The 11,924-nt window shown below is 44.4% G+C and overlaps 1 protein-coding gene across 1 annotated transcript; it reads right to left on the reverse strand.

Annotated features, from left to right (window-relative positions):
• Positions 1-666: 666 nt before the first annotated feature.
• On the reverse strand, positions 667-9,940 carry LOC127335759 (autophagy-related protein 13a). Its single transcript, XM_051362486.2, has 3 exons — positions 8,521-9,940; positions 7,018-7,151; positions 667-1,298 (listed from the first exon to the last, which is right to left on the reverse strand). The coding sequence occupies exons 1-3, from the start codon at positions 9,658-9,660 to the stop codon at positions 1,010-1,012; spliced, it is 1,563 nt and encodes a 520-aa protein (XP_051218446.1). The 5' UTR covers positions 9,661-9,940; the 3' UTR covers positions 667-1,009.
• Positions 9,941-11,924: the final 1,984 nt, after the last annotated feature.

The raw sequence follows: 11,924 nt of genomic DNA on the forward strand, positions 1-11,924 counted from the left end.
AAATCTAAGTGGATGCTAACAGGTAGCTTCTCGTCAACGAGAGATTGGCTTGTGACTGTGTTAAGATGGACGACTGAAAACAGAAGGGTGACATCAAAAGTTTCGGCAACGGATGAGGTAACTGACAAATCACCGTAAGACTATCACTAGCCTACTAAGACTATCACCGTAAGGCTAAATCTAAGTGGATGCTAACAGGTAGCTTCTCGTCAACGAGAGATTGGCTTGTGACTGTGTTAAGATGGACGACTGAAAACAGAAGGGTGACATCAAAAGTTTCGGCAACGGATGAGATAACTGACAAATCACCGTAAGACTATCACTAGCCTACGCAACGCAAAGAATTCCACGACAACCAGACAGATCGGTTCAGTTTTGAGTTCCTGAGATTATGAAGGAATTCGTGATTTCTCTGAAACAGTATCCAACGTTAGGTCCATTTGTTTTGATAATTTCCTTTCAAAAAGAAACCAGTTTAACTTATCTCGGCAAACATATAGTCCTTGTGCATCTACAGATTTAGGTGCCCGCTAACGAAATTTCAAATAAGAAATAGCGTGTAAACAGTGCCGCTCGCAAAGCATCTGCAGATGTGTCTGAAGACATGCAAATCCACAACTCCTGGAACCATCAAAATAAAAAGAGCAGAGCAAACTAGGAGCAGACTTCTGAAGGGCGAGCAGTACTTGACATTGATGTTTAATGAACAGTTGGGTTTAGTATAGTTACATAATTTACACACACGCACACAGCACAAGAGCGCAAGGTTCAGCCAAGGCTCCCACCTACGTGTTACTTCCAGGTATACAAGAGCATATAAACACACAGCTGCGGACAACAATCCTTCTAAAAGAGTTCAAGAATGATGAGATTTCCTGCGCTGAAAACAATCGGGGCATGTATCTTATCTTCAACTAAAAGCAACAATTCATCAGTTATATACACAAACGCCTCAGCAGAGGTTCTGTCATAGGGATCTTCGGCCGTGAAGTCAAGAGAAAGAACGGTGCTATGGTGTTTCCGGTGACTGCCCATCTTTTGCTCTGCTCCCGGACAGCAGTCTCTCTCTGATTGCTTTAAAAGACTGGAGCTCCTCAAGTGCATCAGATGTTCTACGAGACATGCCAGAACTGGTCGAGCCTGCCACGTTTGACTCGGCCCCTGACTGGGACGAATAACTAGAATCTCGCAGCGGGCGTGCACTTTTCAGCAAATTAACCAGAGAGCCAACTGCCGCATCTTGTGATTTATGTGATGACGAGCCTGACTGATCTCTAGCTTCTTTTCCATCACTGCTCCTGTAAGAATGAGCTTGCATTAGTTGAATCAGAGGAACAGGTATAACAAGATGTGGACTTGTAGATCTGAAATATTTCTTAATGTGGTCATGCATGCCTCACAGAGCAATAACAAGGCCAATATGGGATAGCAGAGTGGAGTCATGCATGCCTCACAGAGTTCCTTCAAGAATTTGCCACTAGATAACCATGACAACTAAAGAGCAATAAAAAGTCTAAAGAGGCACGTACGGAAAATTAGATAGTATGTGGCTGCCCCAGGCGGCTTATACAACCCTAGATCTATCGTTAGTTCATGGCTCCATGCTTTGAGATTAACATGTGTTGCCACATTTATTGTAGTACATCTTACTTCCCAGTCCCCATAGAGACATAGAACAAGCGAATCTCAAAGCACAATGTGTGGTTCACAAGTAAGTAACAGTAAAACTCACCTAGCTAGGACCTCTCACAACGATTTCGCTTCCTGGACCATCAGATCTACTCGTCCAACGCTCCAGATTAGCCCAGTGTTCCCGAACCGTCGTTAAACTCATTTCGTCTGTAGAATCGTGCCAAATAGGCCTGCTCACCGTTACTGGGCTGCTACCCCGCAGGCAGAGTTAGGCTACTCCTCGTTAATCAGGCTTCTTAACATGGATATGGGCGTGAATATCCGACAGCAGGGTGGGTTGTTTGGTCCGGACTGGAGCGAGCAGAGGCGAGTGCCTACAGACGGTACACGCTGAAAAAAAGAGTCCCTCCTCTCCTCGCGGTTCCCAGCGCCGCCGCCTCCTCCAGTCCTCCTCTATCCTTTCCCGATGCGGTATTCACCGGCCGGGTCCTAAGGCCATGGGGTTCCAGGAGGTGAAGACAGCAACAGTGATCTTTGCTTCACCTCCCAATCTCACCATGTGCTCCCGACTGCGCACCGTCCCGATTCGCCAGTTGCGGACGCCGTTGCACTCCTAGTGCGCCCCTTCTCTCGTGGATGTCCACCGCATCGTCGGAGGGAGGAGTAAGCAACTGAACATGGAGATGGGTCCCTCTACCCTAGCTCTCACCAGACGGTGAGGCGGCTAAGAGGCGTGTGGTTGCGTGAAGGTTGGTGCGAGCGGAGCTTGAGTCGATCGTCAAGGGCAGCCACAATTGAGATATTGAGGCTGGAGGAGTGCAGGTAGTCCACCTTCCACCTCTGCTCCCATGCGACACTGTATTTATTTAGATTTATTATACTTGGCAGTTCTGGGTCCTCTACACGGCATGCCAGATGGGCAAGGAGGCATCCTCGGCTAGATCCCAGTGTCGTCTGCTCCCTTCATGGTGAGCTTCTTCCTTCCTCGGGTGTCAAGTATTCGTAGCGTCCATGGCCACTGCAGCCTGTAGGTATGGTAATCCGCCCCCCTCCCTTTCCCTCTTTTGATTCCCATCCTTTGAGGATTATTCGATGGGCTTGGTTCTTTCTTCCTGCAAGCATCAACAGCATCTCGTAGCAACGATAGGCTGAAACTTTGAAAGTCTTTTGCAGCCAGAGTCCCGGCTCATTTTATCTCTGTTGATCCTGTGATTGACATATGACAAGGTCTGCTCTCTTAATTGCTTCTGGCAGGCCATTTAGTTACCAGTCTGATGGACCCTCTATACACATGCAAATAACAAGTGGCATTGTACGGATGATATATTTTTTAGCAAGAGACGCAGCTGAAGAAAGGAAAAAATGACAGTTTCATATTACGCAACTTGGACACAGCCTTTCTGGGTGCTACTCTAGCGCAAGCTGAAGCTTGGCTCCAAGACCAACGCCCTCCAATTCACACTATGTTGGTTGACACCTTCATTGTAATCATCTTCTTGTGAAGCTCTTTGGTAAAATCTTTTGTTAGTGCGTGTATACATTCCCTAGCCAGACTGAATGAGGATAAGGCATGTGTATGAGCTACGGCAGTGCAAATATTCATCATGTCCTACCATTAATCTCCATTGAACAGTTGATGTTTCACGACAAAAATAAGTCAATCAAATCCTTCCCATTAATCTCCATTGTAGGTAGGTTTTGTTGTCCATGCTCTATTCAAAGCACCTCGGTTAATATTTTTATATTTCGTGTTTCATGCCATCATATGTGTACATCAATTTTATGAGGACCCAAATTCTATTGAATAAATGGACAGGCGTATCATGGTCTAGTATGGGGTATAGCCCGATCAAGGTTAAAAAGCCTTGCTCATGTAAGATTATACCACAGTGAAAGGAATATAGCCTGAAAATACTCCCTTCTTATCTTTTTCCAGGGCATATAACTTCTTTCATCTTGTTTTCATAATGCAAGGCATGCATGCAAATTTATTGATGTTTTTCCTTGCTTACCCATAATTATGACATCTACCTCGAGCATCTATAAGTAGTAAATCACTCCCTAGTATTTGTCCTATTTCCAAAGTATTTAAGTGTGGGTAAGAAGGCCATTTTCTCCTTTCTTTTTGTTGGTTTCATAGTACCTCCTTAATTTTTTGCACCCACTACAGATAAGCCTTATATGCACGCAGTACCAAATGTGGACGGACTTCACCATGTTTTTGCAACTACCTCAAAAAGATGAACAGTAAGTCCAGTTTGAACTAACTATGAAATTAGGTTCGCAAATATGACCTTGCACTAGAAATATGGAGCATAACAGATTTGTTAAAACTAGCTCTATGTGCATTCTCACCAAAGGAAAAGAGGATGAGGGAATGATCTTCAAATTAGTGTGTACAGCATGGGCAGCCTACCAGAGATAAGGGAATTCAGGTCCAATTGTTAGCCCCCGCAATAGCTTTAACAAACAGGTTGGCCAAGCTGTAAAACCTTTAATCCCCAAAATGAATCTAGGATGTCCTATATACACCATTGTATACATTAATCTTTCTTTGTTATGCTATTGCACTGGTTGGATTGTTTTTATGCCACTCCAAAGCTCATTTTAAAACTATGCCATTACCATAAAATTTTAAGTAATCTCGAAATGACCAAGGGTAACCCTATGTAATTGCTATCACATATCTGCATTTTCCCATATTCGTCAAAATTCCCAAACTTATGGAGATGTATAGGGAGCAGAAGAAGGACCTACATATGGTCTTCATCGACTTGGAGAAGGCGTACGACAAGATACCAAGGACGGTCATGTGGTGGGCATTGGAGAAACACAAAGTTCCAACAAAGTACATTACCCTCATCAGAGAAATGTACGATCGTGTTGTGACAAGTGTTCGCGCAGGTGATAGTGAGACTGATACCTTCCCAATCGCGATAGGACTACATCAAGGGTCAGCCTTCAGCCCATACATGTTTTCCTTGGTGATGGATGAGGTGACCAAGGATATACAAGGAGTTATTCCTTCGTGTATGCTCTTTGCTGATGATGTGGTGCTAGTAGATGAAACTAGGGCCGGCGTGAATAGGAAGTTAGAGCTATGAAGGCAAACTTTAGAGTCAAATGGGTTTAGACTTAGCAGGACCAAGACTGAGTACATGCGATGCGACTTTAGTGATGTTGGTGGCGAAAACGGAGATGTCAGTTTAGAAGGAAAGATAGTACCCAAGAGGGACACCTTCCGTTACTTGGGATCAATGTTGCAAAGCAATGGTGATATCGATGAGGATGTTTGCCACAAGATCAATGCAGGGTGGATGAAGTGGAGGCAGGCATCTGGTATCCTATGTGACAAGAAGGTCCCACAAAAGCTAAAAGGTAAGTTCTATAGGACGGTTGTCAGACCGGCGATGCTTTATGGGGCAGAATGTTGGCCCACTAAAAGACAACATATCCAACAAATGAGTGTCGCGGAGATGCGCATGTTGCGTTGGATGTGCGGCCATACAAGAAAGGACAGGATTAGGAACGAGGTAATTCATGATAGGCTAGGGGTGGCACCGATCGATGAGAAGCTAGTCCAACACCGACTAAGGTGGTTTGGGCATATCCAGCGGAGGCCTCCAGAAGCTCCCGTTAACAGTGGAACTCTAAAGAGTATGGATGAGACTAGAAGGGGTAGAGGACAACCAAAGTTGACATGGGCGGAGGCGATAAAAAGAGACCTGAGAGATTGGAATGTACCTAAAGTCTTGGCTCTTGATAGGACTGCATGGAGATCAGCGATCCATATGCCGGAACCTTAGTCACTCGCTTCTTTTCTCTTTCCTTCTTTCCCTTTTTTTCCTTCTTTCTTTTTTTTTTTCTTTTTTTTCTTTTTCTTTCTTTCTCCTTGTTTGGGTTCTCTTTTCTGTTGGGTTTCATATCTAGCCTACCCCAACTTGCTTGGGAAAAAGGCTTTGATGTTGTTGTTGTTGTCGTCAAAATTCCCAAACTGAGAGAAAATCCTAATCATGGAGTCCTGGAAGCAAAAGGGTTGGTGTGGTTTGGAATTTTTAACCATATGAGGATTGGGGAGAGATAAATATATGTGATGGTAACTGCTTACAAGTACCTTGATCATAATTTTAACTGAGAATAGTGAGTCTCGGTACTGGTATAGAAAAAATCAAAGGAGCTTTTGTACTGGCACACACAATAACCTTTGCAATGGCACAAATATCTCTATGTTTATTTGCAGTGAATGTTTGGTCCCTCTCGCATGATGAGCATTCTATGGTGTAAAGTGATTGCAAAGTAGATCAAAACAACCAGATGTACCATACTGAACTTGTGTAACCAAAGTATATCACAGGAGTTCCAGTTAAACTGAAATTGAGTGAAAATAGAAGACTAGAATCAAATGTCAGTACATCATTAATGATCTAATTATATATGCAGCTTTTTTATATTTTACGAAGTTAGATTATATTCAGGAGAAATATAATAGGTGTATGGTACTGCTACGATGTTCTACCATCCACATAGCCAGGTAGCATGGAGGCTAAAATAGGAAAACTTTTTTCAGCTGCGGACTAAAGTTCCAAACTGAACTTTGCACTTCTAAGTTTTAACAGATCTGAGTCTGGTAAACAATTTCCTTCGTTCTATTTTATACTACAAAGAAACTTACAAAAGTTGGTAATCGCACAAAATTTGCTCAGGGCCAATACTTCTAAATCATCACAGTGAACTACATATTGAAAAAGTATAGGTTGAGATATCTGTCTGCAGTGCAGAATGTGGACGGACTGTGGCATGAACAAACTTGAGTCAGCGGCTGAAAGCCTCTTCAAATTCAGCATTAAACGGCAACCAATTTGTTCATGCCATGATCTTTAAATCCCCACATCAGTGCTAAAGAAAGCTAATTCAGTGATTAATCACTACTGGTGGGTGACCGATTCACCGATTAACTGATTAATCAAACGATCAATCGGCCGATTCGCCGATAACTGATAAACGATTTCCTCAACATTGCCCCAAAGGCCACAAAGCAAAATACTACTATCACCATGTATACAGTTTTGACAAGACCAACAATGCTCTACGTTAAAGAATGCTCCACAGTTAAATATTGTAAGTAAGCAGATATCCTCTAGCATTAGGTAACAACTAGAATGTTGACTAACTAACTAGATTCTACTTCGCTGTGTAATTCCTATTACTAACAAAGAGGACTGAATGTAATCCCCTTCCCATACCAAATGAAAATGCTCGAGCTCCCCGTAGATCAGTTACATATGATTATTGTAAGAATCGGCAAATTCTACTTCTATGAACTTTTGAAGACAAAAGAGCATAATGATCTGACAAAATTAAACTACTTAAGTTAGTTACACATACCCAGGCCGAGAGATTGGTGGATCGACATCATCTACAGCAAAAGGATAATCGGCATCATCTAGATCATCTTGCCGAGGTGAATCACACGAGGAGAGTGCAGAGAATCTTCCAGATTCATCTTTACTGTCCTTGCCCTGCAGAGCATCCAAACAATGTCAAGGCATATAGAATTAACATGATGTATACGGCTCTCATAAACGGCACAAGGGAGTTTTGATAAATAAGACTTCGTTTGGTCACTCGGAAGGTCAACCTAGTTCCCCTTTAGCAGGGCACAATAAAAATACAAGGTCAAATAAATATTCTACGATAGAAGTTACTTTTAACGTTCCAAACTAGCTTACGATCAGAATTTGATTTGGGGCAAAATGACATGGGTATGTGGTATTCTGCAACAAATTACAGAGATCAAATTTTGGTTCCACATAGAATTGGGGCATAAGCACCTACTTCGTGCCTAACTTCCCCTTCACAATCCTATTTCTGTTAAGGTATTAAAACTTGGTATAGTAGGTTGTATAAGAGTCAGTACAACCAATTAAAAGACCGATCATTAGCTCATATAACACCTCCATTCCAAAAATAAGTGTCGCAACTTTATCTAACGGGGGGAGTACAAGGTGCGCAACCTGTCAGGAACCAGTTACCTAGTTTCACTATGGAAACGGTGTTGGTGAGTTTTGGGCCAGCCACACTACACTCAACAACCAAGTAAAAAAATTTGAATTTCTTTATGCGTTAGTTCACTAGATGTATTTCTCCACTAGACTAGCAAACAAATAAATTCAAGTTAACAGTACTACCACCTCTTAAGTCTTAACCCTTCAGCATAGCAGAAGAAACCATAAAGGCTACTCTACTTCTAGTATACTTTTAAAGTTCCAAACTAGCTTACGATCAGAATTTGATTTTGGGCAAAACGACATGGGTATGTGGTATTCTGCAGCAAATCAAAAAGATTAAATTTTGATTCCACATATAAATGGTACATAAGTACCTAATTCCGTGCCTAACTTCCTCTTCACGATCCTCTTTCTGTTAAGGTATTGAAACCTGGTATACTAGGTTGTATAAGAGCGAGTACAACCAATTCCAAGGCCAATCATTAGCCTATATAATAGCTGCAAGGTAAGCAACCTGTTGGGTACCAGTTACCTAGTTTCACTATGGACATGCTGTTTACTAGTTCAGGCTGGCCCAAGCCAGCCGCACTACACTCAACAATCAAGTAAAAAATTGAATTTCTTTACACGTTTAGATGTATTTCTCCACTAGACTAGCAAACAAATAAATTAAAGTTAACAGTTACTACCACATCTTAACCCTTCAGCATAGCAGGAGGGAAACTAAAAAGGCTACTCTACTTCTAATATATACTTGATCAGCAGCTTGAATATTCTTCAATACAGGAAAGAAAAAACCAAATTTTGAACTTAAAACCATAAACACAATTACTTAAACTGAAGATAAATTTCGCAAGTGCCAAAGCCATGAATGAATCACCTTGGATCCTGGTGACAAGCTCCCATACTGATCCCCAATCCGAAGTCTCCCGAATGAGCGGCTGATATCTGATGGCGACTCTTGTGAACCTGCTGCCCCCTTGTCTCCTCTCCTGGGCGATGGCGGTGGCAGCATTGGATCCAGCATGTTCTGACGGTGCACGGGGCTCCTTCTCTCACCGGGTATGGTCATCGGTGCCGACTCCCCTCTCCCCCTGAGAGGAGACTGCAGGTACCCACAGGGGAAGTTGGGGGGCGATGGTGTCGGTGAGGCGTAATGCAATGGCGGAGGCGAGAATCTGGTTTGCTGAGCCGGCGCATGGGGCCAGAGCGCAGGCTGCGCCCAGCTGTGCGGGCGCTGGTGATGCTGGTACGACTGTGGGAAAGCAGAGCCCGTGGCTTCCGTGAGCGAAGCAGGGAAGGCGCGCATGGGCTCAGCTGCTGGGCTGACCGCGTAGTTGGGAATCAACATGGAGGGCGAGAGGGAGGAGATCTCCAGCTTGAAGCCGGCGAGGCTGGAGAGGTACTGCACGGAGACGACGAGACGGCCGGGCTGCGTGTCGACGGGGACGAAGCGGCGGGTGCGCATGGCGGCCTCCTGGTCGCGCGAGAAAGGCACGGCGTAGGAGCCGACGCGGTAGCCCATCTCGTAGTTGTACGAGTCGCTGGCGCGGCGCAGGACATGGAAGACGCGGTACGCCGGCAGCAGGCGGAGCGTGGCGTACACGGCCCGCAGCAGGGTCATGCAGCGCTTGTACGCCCGGTTCACGGCGATCCCCTCGCCCGCCGCCGCGGCGTCCGGCCAGGGCTCGCACGCGACCGTCCACCTCTCCACCACCTCCCCGCCGGCGCCCCCGTTGCCGGCGGGAGCCAGGTGGATGTCCACCACGAGCGGCTCCCCGGGGGCCGGCGCCTCGAGGCGCTCGGCGGAAGGGGGCGGCGGCGGGTCGTGGAGCGGGAGGTGGAACCACCTGTCGCGCCGGCGGAACGACGCCGACGCGGCCGCGGGCGGCGCCGGCGCGGCGAGCGGGCGCGGGGAGCGCACGGCGAGGACGGCGTGGAGCACCTTGAGGTGGAACTGCTCCGCCATCAGCTCCGCGCCCGCGCGGCCGCCGCCCCCCGAGTCCGACATGCTGGACATTGCCGCCGCCGCACGGCGCCGGCCGGCTCCTCCTCCTGGCCGCGACTGCTCAAGCTGTCGTCCCCTCCGAAGCTGCACGGCATGGCTGGCGCTGGAAGCAGTAAGAGTGCATAAATCCGATCTGCGGCGATCCAAATCGGGATGGACAGATCTGCACGCTAATGGGAAGAGAGGGGAGGAGAGGTTGGAGTTGCAGATTTGGTTGCCGGAGGAGTTGAGTTGAGTTGAGTCGAGTCGGGGTTGTTTATCTCTGAAGGATTAAGAAGGATCGCTGGTTTCGTTCTTTGGGTTACTGGGTCGCTGTACGTTGGTGTCGTCATCATGGGATTATTATGGTCGCCACGACAAAACCATACTAGTAGTAAATTTAGTTGTTAACCTATCATTACCTCTCTTTTTCTTCCATTTACTTGAGTAATTATTATGGTGGAAGATTAAAAGAAAATTCTTGGATTAGGATCAGTATGAGGATTCCATGTCAAGGAACATAGACATGGAGATGTATGTGGTGCGTGTCAACCATTATTTTCTCCACGTTTCTTTGTCTACGGATTTCTGCTGGGAATCTTCCAAGACGGTGCATAAACTTTAAATAAATACGATGAATTGGCAGTTCAATCTCCTTTTGTTACTACCGCATAATTTATTCGGCGTTTACGTGCAAGGAGGAACCCCGGAACATAAACATAAACAAGAAATGGATGCCCGATGGTGACAATAAGAGAGATGTGTCCTTTCTCAATCCATTGGACATATGAGACGTGGAGCACTGTGATATTTTATTTGTGGCCTACGTTGCTTGTGTGTGTTCTGTGTGTATACGTCATATCTAAAGATGTAGCTATCTACGGAAAAATGTTTGTTGAGCGCACAGTAAACAGTGGATAGAAGAGGTTCACCCGATGTGAAAAGACTCTTTCTCATATTCATGCAAGTTTTCTTTGTTCTTGTCCCGTCGCCATTTTACAAGTAGCACGTGATTCGAGAGTCGACATATGGAGGACAAGTTTTACTGAGACCATTGTTTTCCAAAATTCCAAAGCCATATTTACAAGTTTCAAATATTTTTTTAAAAATAAGTCTAGGTGTAGTATCATATAATCATGAAAAAAAGCAAAGTCCATTATACTCACATACACACTCTTGCTAGTTTTCGTGTATCCTGGAACGTTAACTGGCATTGAGATTTTTCGTGTGTGTAGTATACATGACTACATCTTGACTTTTTCAGAATTTTTTAATTCAAAATATTTTTCCAACTTTAAAAAAATTTAAGGCCTCCCTAGAGCTTAGCCTCCACTTGGAGTTCCCACACATGATTCTCTATTCCTATAATCCTATGTATGGTCCATGGCACCTTTTTTGGAACATTGAACCGGTAATAAATAAAATGAGACAATACTATATTAATAAGCAGCAACAATCTTGGATGCTTCCTAGGTGCTCTGAACCAATCCACATGAAATCTCAAATAATTAAGTTGCCTCACACAACATTACTGTCACACACACAACGTATTAATTTATCGTAAAATATTTCAAAAGTAGGTAAGCGAGCCGGTGAACTTGGAGAAAGCCCATTTTCCAAACAAAAAAATGCTGTGTGGAACGTTGTTAAAGTCTCAATATACTTACTTCGAAAATGAGAATTTCTCATGTAATAATTTGCCCTTGTGAGTAATCTAAAATATTGTGAATACCCCATCCATAATCCATATAAGAGCAAAGATGCTTATTCTTACTTGTCTGGAATTTTGTAAATTTTGGTAACCTAAATAAGAATGGACTTTCGAGGTAATACGAGAGATGTTTAAGGAAAGAGAGATAGTAGTAAGGAATCTAGCTATGACGGAAATGTTGCAAGCGATGGCTTAGCCCAGATAGGTAGAGTACATGGTACGACTGCAGTTTGCTTGTGCAACTTCCAGCCGGAGATCACCGAGGCGATGAAACTTGATTGCATCCACCTGTCCATTTAATAATGTTCTCTCTTTTTATACATCACAAAATAAATGAATTGAACAAGAATGAACTTCATTCAGCCAAAAAAAATTGTATTGAAAGCGCGAACTTTTCGCAAAATCGTGGCTGCAATTTTTATTTTGCAACTTATATGTATATAAAGTGATGTTGGGGAGAGCTGGATGAATGTTACCACTCCCAAAGTTATCATGAAGTTGCTGCTTTTGGATAACAAGCTCAGGGCCACGGCTAAGCGGTTAACCAGATGATGCGCCAAGTTCATTGGGAGCATCAAGACGCATA

Source organism: Lolium perenne, chromosome 2 (assembly GCF_019359855.2).
Source record: "Lolium perenne isolate Kyuss_39 chromosome 2, Kyuss_2.0, whole genome shotgun sequence".
Classification (NCBI taxonomy): domain Eukaryota; kingdom Viridiplantae; phylum Streptophyta; class Magnoliopsida; order Poales; family Poaceae; genus Lolium; species Lolium perenne.